Below are 26,585 nucleotides of genomic sequence, written 5' to 3' on the forward strand. Positions count from 1 at the left end.
TACTAACCTCTGACCCGTGTTCCTGTAGCATCGGTCCTTTGAATCCCACCAGCTAGCACCATGGCCACAGCAAGCTTTACTAGGTACATTCCAAAAACTTGAGGGCACAAGCTAGCCAATATTTCATTCCTTCCTGGGAAAGGCAGAAAGATGAGTTACCAATAATTTTCAAGAAATCCTAGCTGAAATTTCCCTTTCTATCCTATCATCTTAGAAACACTCTATGCTCTAAAATGATCAAGGGTACTATTTCCAAACAACTAAAAGGAGTGAATAACTTTGTTTTGGTCCTAAAAGTCCTTCTCTTATTATAATGCCATGAGATGAAAATTCTTTTTATTCCTGGGTGCTACCTGTTTGTTTCTATAAATTTAGCACACTTTACAAGGGACAGAAAGAAATCTCTTTTCTCCCTCATTGGACCAACACTATCCCTTAAAAATAATACCAGCTGCACTTGTGCAATAATTTCAGTAAAATTACTCCACTGCCTAAATAAAAGGAAGGTGTTCGATCTCAGAAACAATGAGACAGATTGTAGAAGCCTGTAATCTTTAAATACAAAAGGTACTTGGAGCTCATGGAGCTTCTCCAGAGGTATAAGAGAGGTAAAATCAACCCATCCTGCAAGTCAATTCAGCATTTGCTCTGAGCAGTTTGGTAAACTGTCTTATCTAGACTAAGCATCAATGTATCAGGATATTTAGAAGATCATTATAAATGACAACTCTATCAATCCAAGCTGGAGGTCTTAGGATTCTTCTGATAACATGCTTTAAATAAGCGATTACCACGGTTTTAGGTTGTTTTCAGAAATATCAAACACCAAATCTGAGATCTGCCTATGCCATCAATGAATAAAGTAGGTATTTCATTTTGTCACTGGCCAATCAACCAATGAGGCCCACAGAATTTACGAGACTCTAACAAGCCCCTACGGAGTCTGTCTTATACGGAATTCACTACTGTGATGGTACTCTGTATGTCTGCATTCATGTTACCAGGAATTAATGTCCACATGCTGGTAACTAATCTGCACGTTTGAGGGCTTTTATATTTAACTCTGAGCCTGTACTCATGTTTCAATGATAGCTCTTTTGAGGAGGAAAATAATCATACAAGTACTACTTTAGCTGATGATTCCAGTTCCAGAAGCTTTTCCATCAAGATAAAGGAAAGGGCCTTCCTCCATAATTTGTGTCCCTATGCACAAAGGCTACTTTTCGTAACGAATCAAAATTGACTCAGTGGCAATTAAGCTATGGTGATGTGACCTGGGATGGCAGAAATGGTTAAGAAAGAAAACATTTTAGTAAAAAGGGAACCAAAAAGAAGAATTAGTAAATCCTGGAAGGAAGTTCATTAACTGCTGGAGGGAATCCCTCCTTTCCTGAGGTAGAAAGTCTAGAGAAAAAAGATGAAAAGTCTGAGATCTACATAGTTAAGACCCGACAGCAGGTATGTAAATTCTGACCAGAATCTGGAGATTACACATACAAAGAAAGAAAGAATAGCCTCAACAAGCAGGGAACAAGTAGGCAAACTGACCTGGAAGACACTCAACGCGGAGCTGTTAAAGAGCCAGCTTTTTCAGTAAAGGTGGATTCAGTGACTAATGTGCTGAGAGGAAGCAAATCCCACAGCCTCTGGTGGCAGAGCCCAGTGCTACTGTTTACTAGGTGTCTGACCTTGGGCAGGTTTCTTACTCTCTCCACCTCCATTTCCTTATCTGTGAAATGGAGATAATGATGGTATCTCGTAGGGTTGTTAAGGAGCTAATAGGTGCACAGCACACAGAATAGTATCTGGCACATAATAGGAGCTACTTACTTGCTAACTATTATATTACCTGTACTACTTGTGCTTATTTCTCATCTCAAGGTTTCCTCACACGTGGTCAACACAAAAGATACACTCTGAAGTCAGGTCTGAGGTACCAGAGAAAAGGAAAGGGGAAGGTCCATTCCCTAAATTTGTTATCTGAAGTTGAAAATCCCATGACTGTATCATGGAAGAGAATGCATTAGGGTGAATTCTACCCCATTCCTTCCCTCCCTCCCTCTCAAATTTCTGGTTCTAGACCATGTTAATAGTGTGCCCATGTAATCCACTCTTGTGGCGTGGCCTTCAGCTACCCCAAGGAAGAGAACTCCTTAGATTTAAGATAAATGAGTCACCGTGGAGTGGGTTGAGATGGCCCAAAAGACCCCAACCCCTACGTTTGGGTTTCTATCCAGCCTCTGTGCATCAGGGCCAGGGGATCCCTGAGATCAGCGTAGATCAGAAGAAAATCTTTAGTTCCTTGTCAATACTTACAGCACCAGAGCTTAATGCAGCAGGCCAACCTCCCAGAGCTGAGCAGTGAAGTCATCTCTGGCTTTAGACCAGCAAAATGAAGACACACTTTTGGATGCAGCTCCCCACCTCCACCCTCCTCCCCACACCCCCCCAACACACACACATACACTTTGAGATGGTAAAATATAGTGGGCTGATAATTGGTACTTAGGAAATGAAGAAAGCAGAATCTGTTCATACTAAAAAGAAAATAGTTGCCTCATTTTCTCCCTGTCTTCTCACAGAATATTATATTTATTTCTTCTTTTCATCCAGTAAATGAGATGTATAGCTATAGCCTTCTAATGAAAACAAGATTGACTAATCACCAGCACAGAGAACTTCTGACGGCCTAGTTGGAACACTGTATGATGCCCTTCCTTCACTGTTACTAGGTGGAGTGTAGCTGTGGCACTGGAATTAATAAGGAATGATTATGATCCAAGGAAGAGTTACAGATTTTTGTGAGGATTTGAGCCTGAGAAACAATTTTAAGTAAAAAAAACTTATTGAAAAATACATATGATTCTTAACAGGCTTGCTTAATAAAGCCACAACATAGAGACCTTTGGTTCTTTCTGTGTGGATCAAGTAAAAGAATGATCCGTAACTACCATACTCGTGTTACACACATAAGCAAAAAAAAAAAAAAATCATCCCAGAAAATAAAAGCAAACTGCCTATATTTAGGCAAGTGAAGGCCTTTTCTTAAATGAATGAATGAATTAATTTTTATTTCATTGAGCCATGCGGCATGTGGGATCTTAGTTCCCCGACCAGGGGTCGAACCCACGTCCCCTGCATTGGAAGCATGGAGTCTTAACCGCTGGACCACCAGGAAAGTCCCTGAAAGTCTTTTTTGGTGAAATGATATCTCTCCAGTTCAGCATGTGATTTAAGAATAAAGTAATCACTGTGTATTAGATTTGAGGTGAGGTTAATCAGAAATAGTCTTTTACTGGCTTCCGTTTATTTTTCTCAGAAGATGCCTCCAAGGAAGAATGAAAATAGACATTTGAAAATTCAATTGTTTTATACATCTGGGATTTTTAAATAAAAAATACTCTACAAACCCAATGGCTATAATGTTTTAATCTGTGTAATGACATCTTAGTGTCAGTCAAAATTTTTTGCTGTGATGATAAAGCTTATTTTTTGCATCTCTTTCCTACTTCATATTTTTAAATCTTCAGCTAAAACCATGTGAAGCTGTCTTAACTGTATAAGATACATCAGAAAAGAAATGGTTTTAATAGGATGAAGTTTCATAATAGGATGAGTTTTGCCTATTTAAGGCAGAACTATGTATTTAATTGGTAAAGAAGGTAGAAAGCTCTGAAACTATTTTGGCAATATAAGAAATGTTAAAATAATAGTTGGAAATGGAAAATCTCTTGGAATTTCCAGTAAGATCTCTAAATAGAAAAGATTATACCAGAAAAGGGCTGCAAAGGGAGACTACAGCTAGAGGTACTGACTAATGCTACACCCTTTGAACACCGTCACTGATACATAGCATGTAAATCACAAACATTATATTTAACTAATGAATGAAATGCCGTTAATAATTATCAGCTCTAGGGCTTCCCTGGTGGCGCAGTGGTTGGGAGTCCGCCTGCCGATGCAGGGGACGCGGGTTCGTGCCCCGGTCCGGGAGGATCCCACGCGCCGCGGAGCGGCTGGGCCCGTGAGCCATGGCCGCTGAGCCTGCGCGTCCGGAGCCTGTGCTCCGCGATGGGAGAGGCCACAGTGGTGAGAGGCCCGCGTACCGGAAAAAAAAAAAAGATTATCCGCTCTATACCCTTAACACAAACCTGCAAAAGGATCGCTCTTATAGTATTCCCAAAAATCTTCAAATTCTTTTCGGACCTCCTCATCCATGTTGATCCCTGCAGACTGCTCATTATTTACTTGGACGTAATTGGCTTTCAGGACTATCTCCACTTCACAGCGCACATCTTGCTGAAAGGGCTTCCACCGTTGCATTACAACCCCATAAATAGTGAGGTCATCACCTGGGACAAAGCACAGAGTGAGTCCAGCAGTAGCATCCTGCCTGCTTGGGCACAAACTCGACAAGGGACCAGAACCAAGAAATAAACCACTACCCCACCATGGTTTATAGTAGTACACATTCTTCTAGAAACCATTTGGGGCAAAAGAACACCAGAGAGTCCTGATTTTTTTTTTTTTTAAACAGGCGCTTGTATTTGCACGGCTAAAAGCTAAAGCCAGCATTTTAATTTTTCTTAATCTGCCACATGATAATCACACCAAATTCTAAACTTTCCCTGGGAAAATAGTTTACTGGATGATTTATTCATCGTGATTATATTGGGTGAAATGTTCATCCTCTCAGAATCTCTAACCATATAGTTCTCACTTAAAGAAGCGGTGGGAGCTGCAGCCAAAAGGTTAAAGTGCAGTCTGCCCTCAGTATCTGCAGGGGATTGGTTCCAGAACCCACCTCAGATGCCAAAATCCACGGATGCTCAAGTCCACAGTCAGCCCTCTGAATCTGAGGTTCCGCATCTGCAGATTCAAGCAACCATGGATCGTGTAGTACTGTAGTATTTACTACTGAAAAAAATCCGTGTATAAGCGGACCCACAAAGTTCAAACCCATGTTGTTCAAGGGTCAACTGCATAATCAATTTGGTGTCAGGAAAGGAGACAACCTCGTGATAATGGATATTATACTAGTTTTAGTTTCTTGTATATTTCATTTTAACTTAACTGCATTTGTTAACATTCACTCGCTGCCTTTTTTTTTTTAATGAACAAAAGAATGAGTGCACTAAGAAATGAATGAATACTTGTTCTACTTCAAAACTCCTTTTCATAAGCTATGAAAGCAGAAGATACAACCCTGTTTGTTCTTTCTTGGTTGGTTCCTTCCCATCTAAGGAAGCTCTCCCATTCCTAATTGATGGGTAGAATATTAAACTTTTCCAGATTTTCCTAAGAGGCCTTGGGTAACTTATAGGCACAATGACAACTGTTTTTATTATTACATACAATTCAATTAATGAGTATAGGTGAGTGCTTGGCATTCGATATTTTGGTCCTGGAGAAAAGGGGGCAAAAAAGGAAAGATAATCCTAGTCCCCCAGATTTCGATCTTGTTGAACACAGGATGTTGGACATACCTTAAATCCAATCCTAGTATTTATATGCGGAACTAACAGGCAAGTCTTCATTTCTAAGCCTATGTCAAATATATGATATCTGCTGATACAAAATGCCTTTTACTCTCTAAATGTCAATGTGTAATGTGTAATCTGCAGGGCTTTTGATTTCCTGAAGAAAAGTGTTCTGTGAATGCTAAATGCATGGAACTGGTGGTAGCAACTCACCGAAGAGAAGGCATATTTCTAGCCAAAGGCAACTTCACAGTAAATGGTGATGAACACATTAAATCATTTCTTCACACATTTTCAAGATACTTCCTCAACCACTGCTGGATGGTTTTCAAATCCAGTCAGGAATAGTGATCATTTACTATATTGTCTGCCCCCATTTTTTTAGATGAAAATGGCCAGGGCAACTTTATATGAGCACTTCAAAGAATTCTCTACTATGGTCATTTTAATGGGTTATATATAGGTTGTTTCCACATTAAGTCAAATGAGAAATTTAACTTTCAGGTGTTGCACCCACTAGTAATAACCTGACTTTACTAAGCAGCAGTAATGTGGAAAATGCAAAGTACTCAAGAATGGACAAGAGCACTGACTCATCAGATGTGGATTCAAATCCCAGCTCCACCACTCACCGGCTGTGTGGCAAGCTACCTAATAAACTGAGCTTATTTCTTGACCTACAAAATGGGAATAATTATACTTACATCATAGAACTATAGTGAGAATTGGGTCAGATAATGTATATAAAGTACTTCATGCAATATCTAGAATACTTGCTCAATAAATATTAGCTATTATTATAATAAACCTACTTTACATTTGTAAAGCAACTAATACCATTAAACACCCTTTAATATATACATGTTTTCATTTACTCAGATATTTGAGAGACAGATTCATATGATCATCAGAACAACTGTGAGGTATACATGATAGTCCAAGGCAATAGATACTAATTTGAAACTTGCATGTTTTTCCATAGTAAATGTTACTGGAAAAAATGTTATTTTCAGAAAGCTAAAATTCTTACTTTTACAATCCAATCTTTTGGTCCTCTCTATCTTCTGCAGCATATTTACCACTGCAGCCACCCTGGTCAGACCCATCTTTGATCTCCTGCAGCACTTAACAGTTATCAGTACACAACCTCCAACTTTATTACTCTGCAACATCAGACTGGGGTTCCTAACTAGACTGTAAATTCCTGAAGGGCAAGGATTATGCCATTTATGGCTTCTGATTCTCACAGAGGTTTGTAACAATGGATAAATGAAAGATAGCTGATGACAGACTGCTTCCATCCATTCTCTATTGTTAGCGACATGTGAAAGAAAAATAGCTTAAGATTTTTTTTTTAAGTGCAGAAAGAATTCAGTTTAGATGAACTGCATGAAAACATCTTAATCTCTATCAAAGGACATTTTCATGTTCTGGCTAAGCTCATACAAGCACTGCTTTGCTGATCCAGACATTACAGATTCTGGTTAAAATCTAGAGTCTTATATGAACAAGGTACTTTGACACAGCCTTGTCCATTTAGCAGGCAAACCATGATCAAAGCTGTTATTTACTTAGAATACTGTTCAGACAAGTATGAACTGTTAATATATTTGACATAAATTTCAAACTATGGGTTGGTGATTCTTGGTGGAAGGGGAGAATATTTTGACAAGGAATTATTCTTGACTCTAGATACTGAACTCTTTGTTTCCATAGAGCCTTTGCCTCATCATTTTAATGAAACAGCAGCAGCTCAGTAAAAATGAGGCATTTGGAGAAGCTTAGGGTTAAGAAAAGGAAATGATGGAATTTAGAGACATAAAGCATTTTCGACTTGTCCAGTAGGGGAGCACTGGGATATGAAATAAGAGGTCAGACATACCTGTTACTGCCCAGGGGACACATTGGTGCTATTTTTTTTTTTTAATAGAGATTACGGGGTTCTTAGTGAGGATGGGAAATATTTAAAGCAGGAAATGTTTAAGTTAGTTGAAAGGCAATCGTTGACAACAATCATTTGCATTTTCTGACCCACCTTCAATTTAAATTAAATGTTAAACAGCCAGTGGAAATTGCTAGGCAAACAGTAAAAGCAACAGTTTTTAAGTTGTTTGGAATAAGAGGAGGAAACACAAAGAATAAGCTCTCATGGGCAAATCAGGTTCTTCAGCTGTAAAACAAGCAGCTAGACTAGATTGCTGAACTCCAGCCCAGCTTCTTTCCTGCTATTACCTACCTCCTCATGCCAGTCTCTGTTCTCAAGTTCCCCACACTCACTTGCCAGTGATCTTGGGAAAATAAAAAGTGGCTTTTCCTAGTCAATACTTTAGGACCTACGATATAAGCTAACATTCTCACCAGATTTGCAACTGTCTACTAAGTCATCTTCCAGGATAACCTTCATTGTTCGTGGGATACTTCCAACAGATAGCCTTTGAACCTAGCAAGGAAAAGAAAGCAGACACTGAGTATGCTCAGATACATACTAAGTATTCAGAAGCCTAGCAGTTCTTGAAATTACTGTTTCTATTTCTCTGGTATTATCAAACAATTTAATTACGATGGGGATTTATGGAATTTTCTTGAAACTTGTGCCTACTATCAGTTTAAGAATTCACTAAGGTCTTCCCTGGTGGCACAGTGGTTGAGAGCCCGCCTGCCAATGCAGGGGACATGGGTTCGTGCCCCGGTCCGGGGAGATCCCACATGCCGCGGAGCGGCTGGGCCCGTGAGCCATGGCCGCTGAGCCTGCGCGTCCAGAGCCTGTTCTCCGCAACGGGAGAGGCCACAACAGTGAGAGGCCCGTGTACCGCAAAAAAAAAAAAAAAAAAAAAGAATTCACTAAAACTACAATAAAATAAAAACAACCATATGGAAAATATCTCAAAATATAATCTACCTTGTGGATGGTCAAAATAAACACATGCTCCAACTACTAAACACAATAACATTTACTTAACTAGAAAAGAGAAGCAGTTCTTTCCTGCATCTAGTCATAAGACAAATCACTCGGTTCCTCTGATTATTTCTTAGTAACAGATTACAAACGTGTTCCCTAGTCCTGGCAGTTTGCCCATAGCTGAAAAACACTTCTTCTAATTTGTTATTTTTCGCATTTATTTGATCACTTACCTGTTCCTGAATTTTGATTTCCTGATAATCTCTACATCTAGTTGGAGATGAAGACAAGTCTGAGAGGCAAGTGAATTTTGCAGAATCACAGCTCTCCAAGCTGGGACATGAGGATGGCCGACAGAAGGTATAATACTGCTCAAAGTCGGCCCTGACCACAAATACATGCTTGCATTTGTTACACATGTAATCCCGCTCAAACTCCAGGATCTTCACCAGACTCGTTCGAATCACTGTCCCGGTGACAGATAAAAAGTGTCCCACATCCTTGGTTCTAGGGATGTGCTCCCTCACCAGCTCAGGACAAACAGGCAATCCTGATGGAGAAACAAAACAAAAACACATCGACTTCTACTTGGGATTTGACTCCATGCAATATATTTTTCTCATGTTTCCTGAGGGAGAAAGTATAATTTCAGGAAAAAGAAATCTTTGTGTTTTACTTAAGAAAAAAGATCAAGAAAATATAAAAGAATTATTTCAAATAACAATTATCAATGGACTCTCTTTAAAAGTACGTATCTAGATGATATACTGATAATAACCTGGATTAAAAAAAGAATTGATTCTCTTAAGAGGGCTATCTCAGTAGGATGTAAACAGTATATAATTTTAACCTCATTCAATGAAGAATATACTGCCACATGCCACACATAAAATCAAAGCTGAGTGATAAAGAGATGGTAGTGGAATGAACAAACGCTAGTGCTTTTTCTAGTTAGGTTCAGGATTTATTAATACATAAATCAGATAGTGTTTTCAAGTCTTGAATTACCTAGAGGTTTACCTACAGCACCACTTCATCCTTTAAAAACCTTGTGTTTTTCATCATTAATAAACAGGCAACTTAAAAGGTGCAAAATGCCAAAGAAAATTCTTATGTGGAAATGCCCTCTTTCTCATATTTGGCTACAAGGCACCACTGGAGTAGAGAGATGCTGCCTGTGATGGTCAAAGGCTGCCTCCTAACAGGTTTATCAAGGGGGCATTTGTTACACTGGTTCATGTCCCGTGGTCTATGGTCTTGCCCTTGAACTTAGCTCTGAAACCTGATAAGCATGAACACTGAAGACAGATCTATTGGATTTGCCAAGCTCATAAGATATAACCATAATAGGCATGATTACACTTTAAGTTTCTATGGTCAGAACATTTTCTCCCTGTTTATAGATCTATTCTGAAAGCCAAATCATTATCATCACTGTCATCATCATTGTCATCAGAAGGCAGTTTGGGATGCAAGGAATTTAAGGAAAAAAAAAAAAAGCAGCAGATTGGTTAAATGAACTGAATGCTTAAGGCGCCAGGCTACATTAGTCTGGTGATACAGCCTAGACGTGTACAGACAGACTTGAATTTTCTCTGCTGCTGGCTGAGACTCTCTCTCCATATATCCTACACTGTATAAACAGGGTGGGCACTGCAACATTTGCCACTATGACTCCTTTTTCTATGTTTCCAAGGCTGACTTGCCTGATTTCTAATGGAAATACTCTATTTATATTAACTTGGATTGTATCACAATTTGCCAGTAAGGGAGCCATACTTTTGCTTATGATGATTTTGTGTATCTCTGCTCTGTTCTGTGTCAACTTTACAGTTTAACTATCAGGAAACAAACTTATTTTCCTATTTTCAAATTCCTAGGGAATGCTTCATTAAAACACCCTGGGGCTCAACAGTGCTACATCATACGTGCAGGAATAGACAGAGAGGTTGGGGCAGGAATAAAGTAGGTTTTATCCATTAAAATATCCACTGTATTCATTTCTCAGTGCTCATCTCAGGCGTCTGTTAATTCAGCTGCATGTAGCTAAAAGTTGAGAACACACCAATATTTCTAGTTACAACCAAGTAAAAGCCAAACTAACAACCAAAAGCTTTTCATTAAGAACAGGTCTAGTCCTCATATCCTCATTGCTTATGTTTCAGGGGTACAATGTTCTCTTTTAGTTCCCATCCTAGAATGTTAAGAAACAAAAAAACACCAAGTGGCAATGTTTCTTTTTACTTGGCCTTAATTAGATGTACATTATGGCAACACATCTTCACAATGCTTGCAGATTCTCAATTACCTTTTTCTTGCTCCCCACATGAATGCTTTTTAAAAATTAGGATATAATTTAGGTACCATAAATTTGTCTTTTTAAAGTATATAATTCAGTGGTTATTAGTACATTCACAAGGTTATACAATCATCACCACTATCTAATTCCAGAATATTTTCACTGCTTCAAAAAGAAAACCTGTTGGCAATAGCAGACAGTCTCTATACCCCCTCCCCTGAGCCTCTGGCAACCACTAAGCTACTTTATGTCTCTACGGATTTATCTATTCTGGACATTTCATGTAAATGGAATCATAAAGTATGCACCCTTTTGTGTCTGGCTTCTTTTACTTAGCATACATTTTCAAGATTCACCCATGTTGTAACATGTATCAGTTCTTCGTTCCTTTTTATGGCTGAATATTCCACTGTATGGATATACCACATTTTGTTTATACATTCATCAGTTGATGGACATTTGGGTTGTTTACATTTTTCTCCTACTATGAATAATGTTACTACAAACATTTATGTGCAAGTTTTTGTTTGAATACCTGTTTTCAGTTATCTTGGGCATACACCTAGGAGTAGGATTGCTGGGTTGAATATACTATTTATAATAATTTTAATTTTTAAGTTTTCAAAGAATCACTAAGCGTTCTCTATTGTAAGTATATAAAAGGATACTCAAGTGGGAAACAGGATTATTAACCCAATTTGCTTCTTAAAGTATAAACAAAATCTATCAAAATTACTTCTGAGAAAGATGAGCAAAGTGAGGAGGAGAATAGGAAAAAAAAGTGATGGGTTAGAGAACTTAACAACAATTATATTTTTGAAAACACTTAGATTTTTGAAACATCCATTCTCTTTCTTGGCTCCTAAAGAAATAACACTTTTCATCCCACTCCCCTCATTCCTAGCTCTGCTTCAGATGCAAACTGATTGTTCAGTTTAAATTCTACTGTCAATATATTAAAACTTAAGAAAAACTAAGATCACAAGAACTGGGTTATGGAGAGTGCTATGTTACTCCGATGCCATGCATAGAGCAGAATGCCCAGTGAAACCACAGACTGTAGACTCTGGATGTTCAATATGATGAAGTCATACATATAACGAATGAGGTCTTAACATAATCATTTAGTTAGATGCTTGCTATTTTTGTCCTAAAAACAAACTTCAGTTTAAGAATGAAGCTATGTATAATTTTATTGTAGTTTTTTCCTAAAAAGCTACTTTTAAATTGATTCTGTGCCTTACTCTGAAGAGCATCTTCAAATGGAAGAGTAAAACACCATATTCCCTGGTGCTTCTATAGTAATCCAGGCAAGAAATAGCAAAGGCCTAACTTTTAATCTCCTCCACTTAACCCTTCCATGCTGCTCCCAGATCTAAGAATAAGGAACCAAATGCGGGATTGGACCACAGGACGTTTTGTGACGGGCTTCTTCTCACACCAAGCCCTCTGGGCACTCAAATGCTCTCATACAATGTCCCCTTTGCCTGACATTCTCCTCCCTACTCCGTCCCTCAAAAATGCCCACACCAAGAAGCAACACAAGGGTTCAGAATACATACTATGGAGCCAGAATGAGTGAGTTGAGTCACAGCTCTATCACGCACTAGCTGTGTGACCTTGGCCAAATTACAACCTCTCAGATTTCCCTCCTGTAATATGGCAATAACAACAAAACCTACCTCATAGGATCACAAGAAGATTAAAAGAATTCATATAAAGTTTCTTGGAAAAGTAACTTGCACATAGCAAGCACCATTTAAACCTTAGTTCTTATATGTAATCTTATCATTTTCCCCCTTAAAAGGTTGGCTTAAACATAATTTTCTTAATGAAATCTTTCTTTACCCCATCAGGTTAAATTCCCTCTTTTATGTGCCTTAACACACTGTTCTTCTCCTTCATACCACTTACCACAATTTAAATAAAAAGAATACGTAATTATTATGTTTCCACACTAGAATATAAACTCCATGGGGGCAGGGCAGAGGTAAATTTTATTCGCTACTTTATTATCATCGCTTTATAAATAATAAGCATTAAAAAAGAAAAAACTTGAAAGAAAGATAGATGAAAGGAAGGCAAGGAAGAGGGGAGGAATAGATACTAAAGATACTACATGAGCTTTGAAACCAATTAGAGATAAGGTATAAGGAAGAGGGTGAAATTTAGAGTGACTCCTAGTTTTCTGGTTCCATTAACCAAGTCAGGGAATTCTGGAAGGCACATGGTAGTCAATCAGTAAATATCTATTGAAAGAATAAGGAAATATGATTTTCAGATGGAGGGGGGCACAGAGAGGGGAGGGAAATCATGACTACACTTTTTGATACACTGAGTTTGCAAGAAGATATCTCTAGTTTGAAACATCTGACGGACAAGAGGATGTTTGAATACAGAGCTTAAGAGACAGATTCTGGCAATCAAGCAATCAATCAATCAAGTTGGCACTTGTTGCTCTATAAGTGGCAGCTGAAGCCTAGGTTCAGAATGGAGGCCACCCCATCAGGAAGAGAATGCAGGATTCAGGAGCAGATGGCCACATCTGCACCCTGAGGACCCCACACCTACAGGGCCAGTAAAGGAAGAGGCTCCCAGAGCAGGGAGAAAAGCCACAGCTAGAGAGGGAGGAAAGGGCAAGACATTGCTGTCAGTGGAGCCAAGGCTGGAGTTTCATAAAGGGGGAAGAGGCAACAGTATCAAATCCAGCAGGGAAATAAAGGAAGAGAAATCCCCACACTTGTCCCTCAGTCTGGCCGTGAGGCAGTCACTGGGAAGGCGGGGGAGGGTGCGTTCAGTGTGGTGGAGGTGAAAGGGTGAATGGGGGAAGGTTATGCTAAAGAAGGCATGAACTCTGTCAAAACACTGCCATGAAAGGAGAGTAGATGGAGGGTAGAGGGGACACAGAGTTGAAAGAGGGGCCTCTCTCCTCAAAGGGAGACAGAAGGGATTCCTGGTCATCCTGGTCACCGCCCACCACACCCCCATAGGCTCCATGCTTCCCCCCCGGGGTGCTGGTATGAGTCGGTGACTGACTTCTAGCACCTGGCTTACCCATCTCCCTAAGATGGTAACTTACCAGGATGCACGTCTCATCTAAATCCAGATTCTTGAGTAGAGGCCATGGTTGGGCTTTAGGAAAGCCCTGAACCTCTTGAAATTCAGGCAGAAATTTAAATATATATACACCTGCATTTTCTGAAGAGGATCTGTAACTTTCTCAACATATAACCCTGAAGAACCTCTTATTTAAATCCTCAGTCCCATAGTTCTGTTGACTTGCATATCATTACCTCTAAGAATAGAAAAAGGGGCTTACATTGTGGGAACAGTCACTAAACCTCCCTCCCCTCCTTTCATTTAATAGTAATGCCCTAACGTCTCTTATTGCCAACTCAGCTTCTGCTTAGATCACACCCTACACGACCTGCCCCAAATGCTATGACAACAGACAGGGACATTCATAATCACTTACTGCCTGGACCAGTCATTTAGGACCTTAGTCACGTATTGCTTTGCACTGCTCCTTAACCGTTTTGTATCTGGAGGGTAGCGTCACTTCTTGAGATCCTTTTCATGCTCCTCTGTGCCCAGCCCAGTGCTTTATTAAGCACTTTTAGATAAGGAGAAGATTAGTGAATAAGAGAAGGGGAAATGGGCTTTCCCTCTCTCTCTAGCCTTCCCTTTATCACATCTGGCCTCCAATCTCCTAGTCCAGACAAAGTGCATGAATTTCTCTGTGCATTTCATGGTACCTCTGTAGCTTTCCTTAGGCATGCTGCTTTGTCTGGAGAACTCTCCCCAGTTCACTCAGCCAGGAAGAGTACACTCAAGTTTACCCTTTTGCAAGAAAACTTCCCTAAGTCCAGGCTAGCACCCTCACACAGACACAAATGGAACAGCTAAGCAAAATGGTCAAATGAATGCATCACTGCATAAAAGATGCTTCTTATATCTGGAGGAAACTTCTGCCAGGAAGAGTGAAAAAGAAGATACTCCTTACGTCCAGAGGCACCTTCCTTTCCTTGCACAGGATAACTCAGGCCTGTGCATACTGAGTCATGACAAGTCTATGCAATACTGATTTTATTTCAATCGGCATAAGGAGATGTGCTGGAGAGATATTACACACTCAGGAAGAAGGCAGGTGAGAGGTGGAGGGCGTCAGGCTAAGCCACAAGGGTCCCTCGTATGCTCACCAACTCCTCTGTGTCCCTCCTGAAGTGTGGCCAGCAAGAGTGAATTCCCTGCCGCACACCTCCAACAAGGGGCCTGTGTCTAAACCCAATTACAGCACCTCTAAAGAAAAAAACTATGTAAACATTTACAACCAATTTTTCTAAGATTAGCTTTTCATTATCTTCTATATTTTTATAATATGGGGCAATATGCCACCCTTAATGTTCTTATCTTACTGAATGGAATCATGTATATGGTACCTGTTAGGATAAACATTTTTTTTTTTTTAGAATCAAGCAAATTAGTCTAAAACATGATATCATTATCATTAAGTGGTTTATTTTGTATAGTAAAGTAACTATATTATTTTAAGAAAAGGGTAGTAGAGGTGAGTACATTTTTGGATCTTCAGATTTTTTACTTTCATATCACAATTTTTAAAGTAAATTTATAATATAAAGACAGAGATAAAAGTAACATAATGTTAAGCACAACTGACCACAAAAATCAAAACCTTAGAACTAAAATAGGGTAAGGGACAGTGTTTTGATAGAAATGTCAATTCATTTTCATCTTTCTGTCTTACTATATGCTACTAAGTGTGTTCTTCAACTATCCCAGTGAAGCAGGGAACATCAGGCACTAAGCCACCATTAGTGCTAAACAACAAAACCTTTGTCATTCTCTGACTCATTCACTGATCAAAATAAATAAATAAATAAATTTTTATTTTAAACAGAGACATGTCCACATCTGTGTTAGAGATATGTCCAGATCAATTACTTGAGGTCCATGGTTTCCAGCGTGCAGTCCCTGGAAATTGGCATCAGCCTCAGAGCTTTGAGAAGTGCAAATTCTTGGACCCCAGGCCAGACCTCTTCAGTGAGAAACTCTGGGGGTGGGGCCCAGCAATCAGCGCTTTAATAAGCCCTACAGGTGATTCTGATGCCCATTAATGTTTGAGAAACTACTTTAAATAACACGTGAGGGCTATTTTTTTCTTCCTCATTTATTCAATACTTTGATGCTAACTGCGTATTTGAATACCTTTCATCGAAACCACTGGGAATAGCAAGTAAACTTTAGACCAATAAAAATGCCAGAAGACAAAGAGCAATGCAATGTTCCTAAGGAGACTGAACCACAGAGGCGTCCTGGGTTTTACTAATTCAGTGCCTTGTCTGGAGTCCAAGATGGAGGTGCAATATACCTAAAACCAGACTTTTCCCATCCCTGGTTCATTCTGCCTGGGACACCTGCATCCCTCCCTAATCTCACCATCTAGTCTTGAATCTTTGGGTGAAACCCCTAGGACAATTCACTCCCTGCCCAGTGAGCTAATATATCTCACACATACCTTGAGTGATGCGTGCATCACATAAGTAAAAGCTGCCAGTAAGCTCCTTTACAATTATGTTTAACATGTACATATGCATGTACCTGTGGGCGTACATACACGATATGGTAAATATCTGAATATATAGCTGTCTCCCCTACAGCCGTGAACTCCTTTAGATGAGGGACTATACCATATTCGTTTTGGTTTCCCAAGGGTCTAGCAAATGCCTACACGGGATATGTTTGTAGAATGAATGTTACTATGGTAGTAAAATAATTTGCAACTCACTTTCTCAGAGAATAATGAAGAACTAGGCTAAATTCACCTGAAACCAATAGGGTCACTTAGGCAGACAGAACTTTAGTATTTAAACTGAGCATGGAAAAGTGTCTAAACATAAGAACAGCCTAAAACCATTTGCTAAATACCATTTCAATAACATTAACTAAAGCCTCTTGTAACAATCCTTCTGCAGCATTATCAGAAGATGACATTTCTTCTTGATCCTAGCAAGAGATTACCTAGTGTCTGATGCATGAAGATTAATAATCTTCATAATTTTATTCCAGTAAGTGCAATCGCAGATACTAGTTTTTCACTCAGGTACTGTTTTTTCACTTAAATCAAATGTCTGGAATTTTCTTTTGAATCTTAATTTATCTCCAAGAAATTCTATAGTGACTCCTAACCTTTTTTGGAATCACAGTAATCATTTTTGTTGATTATAAATCCCCACCTTTCTGAAATGTACTATAAAGTAAATATTTATTTTTAAACAAAATGGTACATGTGTTCTCCAACTTAATCAAAGAGTGCAGGAATTCAAAGACACAGCTTCGACACCACAAGTTGCTGATTGCTCCACTGCGATTTCTTTAAAGTTAAGAGGCTTTATCTGTCGTTCATTCAAAAAAAGTTATTGAGTGCCTAATAGGTGGCCAGCACAATGTTAAACTTGATATATAAAAATAATGAATTTCCTGGGCCTCCCTGGTGGCGCAGTGGTTGAGAGTCCGCCTGCCGGTGCAGGGGATGCGGGTTCGTGCCCCGGTCCGGGAGGATCCCGCATGCCGTGGAGCGGCTGGGCCCGTGGGTCATGGCCGATGGGCCTGCGCGTCCGGAGCCTGTGCTCCGCAGCGGGAGAGGCCGCAGCAGTGAGAAGCCCGCGTACCGCAGAACAATAAAAAAAATAAAAATAAATAAATAAAAATAATGAATTTCCTACAATAGTTTTGAAGATCACTAGGTAGCATCTACCACTTTGCTAATTCTTTGAATTATCAATTCTTTCATTGTCAAGTCATAAAAGCTCAGAAAGCTGAACTAGTTTTGTACACACATACATATACGTATATATGCACACAAATATACTGCCTCCACACATTCTCCCTCCTCTCAGTTGGCATGGCTAGTACCCCAGCCTTCCAAATGTCCAGAGAAAACAGTATAAAATCATGATTCTTTTCCAAAAGTGACCATCAACTACATAATGGATATATTTTTAAGTATAAATGCCAATTAATTCTTAGTGCTTAAATTCAATATATGTTGGGATTTCTCAGAATCTTTCTAAACAATAACATGGCAGTAAAATCCTTAAGTGATTCACCTGATATCCTGGCGTGAAGATTCTGCTTCATGGAGACACCTTCAGGCTGAGAAAGGGACTGGAGAATTGTCAAGGCTGATCTTTGAAGTGCACTATCAAAAATAGTTAGCACTTCATTAGGGAACACGTTGAAATATTCCCCGATTTCCATGTTGGTCTCAAAAAGGGTCATGGCATTAACCACAACTGGGTAATGAGCATCTTCATCTCTTTCCTTCAAGATGAGAAGAATATCGTTCTTATGGTACTCCGAAACATATGACTCAAACACTTGACCAACCAGTGTAACTTGATCGCTATTCATCTTGGATCTAGGTAACTAAAGAAAGACAAAGGACTGTATTATACCTTTGATTTTCTAGACTTATACACTAGTTTACAAAAAGATTGGTTATAAATCATTCTGACTTTGGGCCACACTCTAATCTCAAAATACTATCTGAATTCAAATCTTAATTAGATCTGACAGAGTCAGTCACTTATCAAATTTATTTTTTTCAGTGAGTGAAGTTAATTTTAAGTCAAAGAATTATGTTGGTACTGATAACCGAAATCCAAAATGGTCCAATGTCTTTCCCATATCTTTTCCCCAAACTTCCTCCTCTTAACCCTATAATATGTCATGTAAACGTCCTTTGCCTTTTCTTTAATCAGATTCCATATATGCGTTTGCTCTCAAGTATAAAATCTTAAATGCCAGTCTTTTGGTTTAAGTTACTCCTAGTAGAGTTCTTTGCAAGCATCCTGGTTCTACATTTTATTCACATAAAAAACGTATCTTTCTCTCTGTCTCCCCACAACCTAGTTACACACACGCACGCGCGCACACACACACATTCATTTGTATTCTGCTACTTAAACGGAACACACACTACTATTCAGATTGGTAGCCAATTCTGACTTAAATAGTTAACAAATTGGCTTTAGAAATTTACATTTGGAGGTGAACTTGTTCCTATTTTCTTTTTCTAACCTAGGAAAACTATTGGCTTCAGCAAAAACAGCTGTCAAGAGTCTAAAAAAACTAGATCATTAAACTGAGGAAAGGAAATTGGTCTCTAAATAATAAATCACTACGACTGAAAGTAAATACAGTATATTACATTCCTGGCTATATGTATATATTTTTAAATTTGTACCTACAGATTAAAAGGTCCTACCCCATTCTATTTTCATGTATACACGCAGATATCTACCATGTACAAGGCACTATTCTGGGAAATGAAAAAAACATAATAAAAGGTCCTCTATGCCCTCAAAGAACCAAGGAACAGATCAAATGAAACGGTGTTCTAACAGTGGCAAAAATACAATACAAATAGGAGCACAAAGAAGAGAAGGATTAAATTTAAATGGAGTGACAATCCCAGATGTGGCAATGGACAGTTTATTACAAATAAACTGTCCAAATGGATCATTTAAGAAATTCTTATTAGTCAAAGGATAAGTGTCCTTTGACTAATTTCGTTCAACCAACATTTATTGTACTAGGCTTTAGAAACAGAAAGATTAAAGAAGATTATGACATTCACAGTTTAGCATCCAAAATATGTATTACACGTGCTATTAGCAATATTTGCCTTCTCTGGGAATCTACTAGAAGGTGTTGGGGGGGCACGGTATACCAGTTAGGTCAAGAATCCTGACACCTAGAGGATACCAATGTGAGATTAAGAGATGTGTAGGCCACTATATTGGTAAGTATTTAGTCTGGATTAGGTAATACAAATTCACCTAAGCATAAAGCAGAAAAAGCACTTGGGAAGGAACAACTAATCATACAGTATATTCACGATGTGGCCTTTGCTAAAAAAAAAAAAAATCTGGAATCCCAAGAGTGGCTATAAAATAATCTCTAAGATTCTATAAATGCATATTAAATTTGGAGCCAGAAATTTAGCAATTTAAAAGGCAGTTCCACATAGGGCAGAAAGGGGACAGCCGCAGAATTCATGGTTCAGATTAAGATCAGATTAAATTTCGCCTAGTCTTTTTGAAATAGCATCGCTGAAAAAAATAGTATTCACTTTCAATACCTGGGCACAGCTGACTAATCAAATATTTCTTAGCAGTTTGCAAACGCTAGAAACATGCTCACCCAGATTGACTGGTGGCAGTGTTTTACAACTTTCAAGTTCCTTTTCCTTTTTCTTATGGAACATTTGAAGACAAAATAAATAAAGCCAAGTTGTGCTACCTTATTCTCTTGACTAAAGTGCCAACAAGAAAAATCCGGGAGGATGCATCAGCGGCAATCTAGCTGGGTCCCTGGTGACCTCAGCCCGCCTCCCGCCGCACCGCCCCTCCGGGAGCCACGCCCCTCCGCGTCCCAAGACGCGCCCCGTTGGCACCGCCCCTTTCCCGCCTGCCCGCTTCAGGTCGGCGCCTCCTCCATGCCTGGCTTGCCGCGGGCGCTCAGCAAACGTGGAGCCGATTTGTGCCCGGAGAACTGCTTTCCACACTTCTGTCTCTGGACGTAGCCCGTACCCTACAAGAACTCGGCAGGTCTCTGACACTTCCCAGGCTCGGCTGCGGGCAGCTCCGTCGCCGGCCTGGTCCCAGAGTTGAATAGTTTTGGAACTAACCAGGGTGTGGGCGAGACTTGGGACGCACTGTGGGAAAAATAAATAATGGTGCAACAAGGCAGCGGCTGTCACTTACTGGCGGATACGCGGTGTCAGAAGTCACCGGGGGCGCAGTGCTCCCGAGGCCGAGGGGCGCGGAGAGCTCAAGCCGATCGGCGGGGTCCAAAGAGGCGGGAGGAGGCCCGGGTGGGGGCGGGGCGGGGCGCGCGCGTGGGGCCGCGCGGGGCGCCGTCGGCCGCGGGGGCGCGCAGGCTCCTGCGCGCCCACCTTGCGCCCGGACGAGATAGGCGCCACGCGGGCGGCTCTGCCGGGCCCGCGCTCCCGAGGGGCGCCGGGACGTGCACTGCCTCAACTTGGCGGCTCAGGTGGCTCTTCCGGGTGGAGAAGCGGGCGGGCGCGCGCCCCGCCAGCCGCCGCGGGATGAGAGGGGCGGGGCAGGGCTGGCTGGGAGGGGCGAGTAGGGTCCCGGGCGGGGCTGGGCGGAGCCGCCGCTCGGTAGTGGGGAGGAGTGCCGGGCTGTGCGTTGGCTGTGAGGGAGTGTACGGCCCGGGCTTTACGGCTCAGAACTCCTCCAAAGCTAAGGCCACAACGATTATCTGTCTGCTTCTAGAAGTTTTAGAATGAAGGTTTTAGGTTTAGGTCTATGATTCATTTTGAGCTAATTTTTGGATATGATGAGAAGTGTGGAGCTTAGGTAACTTTGTCATATGGATATCTACCACTATTTGTTGAAAGAGCTGTATTTTTTCCACGGAATAGCCTTTGCACCTGTGTCAAAAATCAGTTGTCCTGGGCTTCCCTGGTGGCGCAGTGGTTGAGAGTCCGCCTGCCGATGCAGGGGACGCCGGTTCGTGCCCCGGTCTGGGAAGATCCTGCATGCCTCAGAGCGGCTGGGCCCGTGAGCCATGGCCGCTGAGCCATGGCCGCTGAGCCTACGCGTACGGAGCCTGTGCTCCGCAAGGGGAGAGGCCACAACAGTGAGAGGCCCGCGTACCGCAAAAAAAAAAAAATCAGTTGTCCTTATATGTGGGTCTAACACTTAATATTTATGTTCCCCAATCTATTTGTCTAACTATAAAAACACGACGTTGTCTTAATTACTCTAACTATAATGAGTCTTGAAAGCGGGTAGTGTTTGGCGTCCAATTTTGTTCTTTCAAAGTTGTTTGGGCTCTTCTCTTTCAATATGAATTTTAAAGCCAGCTTGTCATTTTCTATTAAAAAGCTGGGATTTTTCTTGGAGTTGCATGGAATCTATAGGTCAATGTGGGAAGAATTTATGTGTTAGTAATATTGAATTAAATGACCTTTGATCAAAGTAAACCTCACCATTTATTAAATGTTATATAATTTCAAAAATGTTTGATCTTTTGTCAAATTTATGTCTCAAATTTATCCCTAAAATCATGGGGAAGGAGGAACCATACTTTTAAAAAAAATTTTTATTTACTTTTGGCTGTGTTGGGTCTTTTGCTGCACGCGGGCTTTCTCTAGTTGCGGTGAGCGGGGGCTACTCTTCCTTGTGGTGCGCGGGCTCCTCATTGCGGTGGCTTCTCTTGTTGCGGAGCACGGGCTCTAGGCGCGCTGGCTTCAGTAGTTGCAGCACATGGGCTTAGTAGTTGTGGCACGTGGGCTCTAGGCACGTGGGCTTCAGTAGATGCGGTGCACGGGGTTAGTTGCTCCACGGCATGTGGGATCTTCGTGGACTAGGGCTTGAACCCGTGTCCCTTGCATTGGCAGGCGGATTCTCAACCACTGAGCCACCAGGGAAGTCCAAGGAACCATACTTTTTGATGCTATGTAAATGATATTTTCAATTTCAATTTCTGATTCTTTCCTAGTATGTAGAAATACAATTGATTTTTTAAATTTTATTATTAAAATTTTTAAATTATTTTTTTTTAGAGCAGTGTCAGGTTCATAGCAAAATTGAGCAGGAAGTACAAAGATTTCCTTTATGATCCTTGTCCCCACACACCCACAGCCTCCCTATCAATATCCCTTTACCAGAGTGGTGGGCTTATTACAACTGATGAACCTGCATTAACACATCATCATCACTCAAAGTCCACGGCTTATAGTAGGGTTCACACTATGTGTTGTACATTCTGTCCGTTTTGACAGATGTATAATAACCTGCATCCCCCCCTGTAGTATCATACAGAATAGTTTCACTGCCCTAAATAAAAATCTTCTGAGCTCTGTCTATTCATCCCTCCCTCCCACTTAACTCCTAGCAACAACTGATCTTTTTACTCTCTCTATAGTTTTCCAGGATATCATATAGTTGAAATCATACAGTATGTTGCCTTTTCAGATTGGCTTTTTCACTTAGTAATATATATTTAAGGTTCCTTCATGTCTTTTCAAGGCTTGGCAGCTCATTTCTTTTTGGTGCTGAATAATAGTCCATTATCTGGACGTACCACACTTTATCCACTCACCTACAGAAGGACATTTTGGTTGCTTCCAAGTTTTGCCAATTATGGTTAAAACTGCTATAAACATCCGCGTGCAGGTTTTGCCGTAAGTTTTCAGCTCCTTTGGGTAAATACCAAGGAGCATGATTGCTGTATCATATGATAAGAGTAGTTTTGTAAGAAACCATTAAAATGTCTTCCAAAGTAGCTGTGCCATGTTGCATTCCCATCAGCCATGAATGAGAGTTCCTATTGCTCCATATCCTCTCCAGCATTTGGTGTTTTCGGTGTTTCGGATTTTAGCCATTCTAATACATGTGTAGTCTCTCATTGTTATTTTGCTCTGTACTTCCCTGATGACATATGATGTTGAATATCTTTTCATCTGCTTAATTTTCGTCTATATATCTTCTTTGGTGAGGCATCTTCAGGTCTTTTGCTCATTTTTAAATAACATTGCTTATTTTCTTATTGTTGAGTTTTAAGGATCCTTTATCAAATATGTCTTGCAAGTATTTCATCCCGGTCTGTGGCTTGTCTTCTCATTTTCTTGACATTTTCATTCACAGAGCAGATTTTTAATTTTAGTTAAGTCCAGCTTATCAATTGTTTCTCTCATGGACTGTGCTTTTGGTGTTATATTTAATAAGTCATCACCCCAGAGTATCTAGATTTTCTCCTCTGTTCTAGGACTCTTATAGTTTTGTGTTGTACACTTAGGTCTATGATCCATCTTGAGTTAATTTTTGTGAAGAATGTAACGTCTGTGTCTAGATTTGTGTGTGTGTGTGTGTGTATGCACACGTGCCTGTGGACATCCAGTTGTTCCAGTACTATAACAGAGAAGAACAAACTTGACTCCATGTTGAATCTATTCCTTTAGCTCTAACCCTTGTGCTCTGTTGCCTGTGCTTAGTCATGCTGGCTCTGAACCTTTTATAAAAGAATGTCGCCTATAGCCTGGAATATACGGGATAGCCCATTCTCAAGGCTCTGACCTTTAAAGCTGTAACACTTTCCCATTCATATAGAGATAAAAATCTGCGGAACAGAGAATAACATTTGTCTTGTTGGAGGTTTGTAGGAATATTGTGACCAGACCTACCTGGACAGCTGCAAGAACAAAGGATTCCAGTACCAAGAAGTTTACAACAACCAGCCACACCCCTCTCCCCTTTTAGCACAAAAGAAGCCTGAGTTCTAACTAAGGAAGGATGGTTCTTTGGGACACCATCTTCTCAGTCTGCTGGCTTTCTGAATAAAGTCGCTATTCTTTGCCCTAACCACTCGTCTCTCGATTTATTGGCCTGTTGTGTGGCAAGCAGTAAGAGCTTGGACTCAGTAATAGTACCATTTGTTGAAAAGACTATCTTTGCTCCATCTGTCAACGATTTGTATTGCCTTTGCTCCTTTGTCAAAGATCAGTTGGCTATATTTATGTGGGTCTACTTCTGGGCTCTCTATTCTGTTCCACAGATCTATTTGTCTATTCTTTCACAAATACCACACTGTCTTGATTACTATGGTTTTATAGTGAGTCTTGAACTCAGGTATTGTTATTCCTCCAACTTTTTTCTTCTCCCTCAATATTGAGTTTGCTATTCTGCGTATTTTGCCCTTTCACATAAACTTTAGAATCAGTTTGTCAACATTCACAAAATAACTTGCTGGGATTTTGATTGTGATGAGATGACTCTATAGATCAAGTTGGAAAGAGCTGACATTTTGACAATATTGAATCTTCTATCCATGAACATGGAATATCTATCTCTTCACTTATCTAGTTCTTCTTTGATATACTTTATCAGATTTTTATAGTTTCTGTCATATAGATCTTATATATATTTTCTTAGATTTAAACCAAACTATTCCTTTGGGGAGGGTGTTAATGTAAATGGTAATACGTTTTTAATTTCAAATTCCACCTGTGCATTGCTGGTATATAAGAAAGCAACTGACTTTGCATATTAACCTTATATCCTGCAATCTTTCTATAATCACTTATTAGTTCTAGAAGTTTTTTTGGTGGATTTTTTCCATATTTTCTATATAAACAGACATGTCATATGCAAATAAGGACAGCTTATTTCTTCCTTCCCGATCTGTATGCTTTTTATTTCCTTTCTTATTTCATAAAGTAGGACTTCCAGTATGATATTGAAAATCAGTGATGAGAGGGGACATCCTTGCCTTATTACTTATCTTAGTAGGAAAGCTTCAAGTTTCTCACCATTAAGTATGATCTTAGCTGTAGGTTTCTTGTAGATGTTCTTTATCAACTTGAGGAAGTTCCCCTCTATTTCTAGTTTGCTGAGAGTTTTTATCATGAATGAGTGCTGGATTTTATCAAATGCTTTTTCTGCATCTCTTGATATGATCCTGTGATTTTCTTTCATTATCCTGACCATGTGAGGGATTACATTAATGGATTTTTAGATTGGAACCAGCCTTACATATCATGATAAATCCAACTTGGGTGCGGTGCCTAATTCTTTCTATACAATGTTGGATTCAATTTGCTAATATTTTGTTAAGGATTTTTGCATTTATGTTCATGAGAGATATTGGTCTGTGGTTTTCTTGTAATGTCTTTGTAAGATTTTGGTATTAGGGTAATGCTGGCCTGAAAGAATGAATTAGGAAGTATTCTCTCTGCTGTCGTGTTCTGGGAGATTGTAGAGAATTTGTATAATTTTGTCCCTAAATGTTTGATAAGAATTCACCATTAAACCCATGAACCTGGTGCTTTCTGTATTAATTATATATATATATATGTATATATATATGTATATATACATATATATACATATATAAGCCTATTCAGACTCTATTTGTTCTTTTGGCAGATTGTGTCTTTCAAAGAATTGGTCCATTTCATCTAGGTTATCAAATTTGTGGGCATAGAGTTGTTTGTAATATTTCATTATGATCCTTTTAATGGCTGTGAGATCTTTAATAATATCCCCTCGCTCATTTCTGATATTAGTAATTTGTATTTTCTCTCTCTTTTTCTTAGGCAAGAGGCTTATTAACTTTATTGGTGTTTTCAAAGATTTTCTCTATTGATTGCCTCTTTTCAGTTACATTGATTTCTGTTCTGATTTTTATTATTTCTTTTCTTTTGCATACTTTGGATTTAATTTGCTCTTCTTTTCCTAGTTACCTAAGATGGAAGCTTAGATGATTGATTTTGGATTTTTCCTTTTTTCTAATATATGTATTCTATGCTATAAATTTCTCTCTAGGCACTGCTTTCACTGCATCTCACAAATTTTGATAAATTGTGTTTTCATTTTCATTTAGTTCAAAATATTTTAAGATTTTCTTTTGAGTTTTTTTCTTTGACCCCTTAGCTATTTAGAAGTGTGTTGCTTAATCTTCAAGTATTTTGTGTTTTTCCATCGTTCCTTCTGTTACTGATTTCTAGTTTACTTCCACCATGGTCTGAGAGCAGACACTGTATGATTTCTGTTCGTTTAAATCTGTTAAGGTGTGTTTTATGGCCCAGAATGTGGCCTATCTTGGTGAATGTTCTATGTTAGTTTGAGATGAATGTAATCTGCTGTTATTGGATTAAGTAGTCTATAGATGTCCATTATATCCAGTTGATTGATAGTGTTGTTGAGTTCAACTATGGCCTTACTGATTTTCTGCCAGCTGGATCTGTACATTTCTATAGAGGGGTGTTTAAGTCTCCAACTATAATTTAGATTCATCTGTTTCTCCTTTGAGTTCCATTAGCTTTTGGCTCACATATTCTGAGGCCCATACATAT

The 26,585-nt window shown here is 39.6% G+C and overlaps 1 protein-coding gene across 4 annotated transcripts in view; it reads right to left on the bottom strand.

Moving 5' to 3' along the window:
* Nucleotides 1–20,747, bottom strand: part of MCM9 (minichromosome maintenance 9 homologous recombination repair factor) — a 126,042-nt gene extending 105,295 nt beyond the window's left edge. For 2 of the 4 annotated variants that reach the window (XR_014017225.1, XM_081251198.1), the window contains exons 1-6: nucleotides 20,467–20,550; nucleotides 17,806–18,124; nucleotides 8,613–8,929; nucleotides 7,839–7,920; nucleotides 4,152–4,352; nucleotides 8–133 (exon numbers count right to left, since the gene is read on the bottom strand). Coding sequence is in view for 3 of the 4 variants with exons in the window: in XM_081251198.1 (XP_081107324.1) it covers nucleotides 8–133; nucleotides 4,152–4,352; nucleotides 7,839–7,920; nucleotides 8,613–8,929; nucleotides 17,806–18,109 (1,030 nt within the window). In the remaining variant the exon portion in view is untranslated. Of the gene's footprint in view, nucleotides 1–7; nucleotides 134–4,151; nucleotides 4,353–7,838; nucleotides 7,921–8,612; nucleotides 8,930–17,805; nucleotides 18,125–20,466 lie in introns of all 4 variants that reach the window. The other 2 variants (XM_081251196.1, XM_081251197.1) reach the window with 2 other exon arrangements.
* Between the last annotated feature and the right edge of the window lie 5,838 nt (nucleotides 20,748–26,585).

This window comes from Mesoplodon bidens (genome assembly GCF_964165515.1).
Source record: "Mesoplodon bidens genome assembly, chromosome: 12".
NCBI classification, from domain to species: Eukaryota; Metazoa; Chordata; class Mammalia; order Artiodactyla; family Ziphiidae; genus Mesoplodon; species Mesoplodon bidens.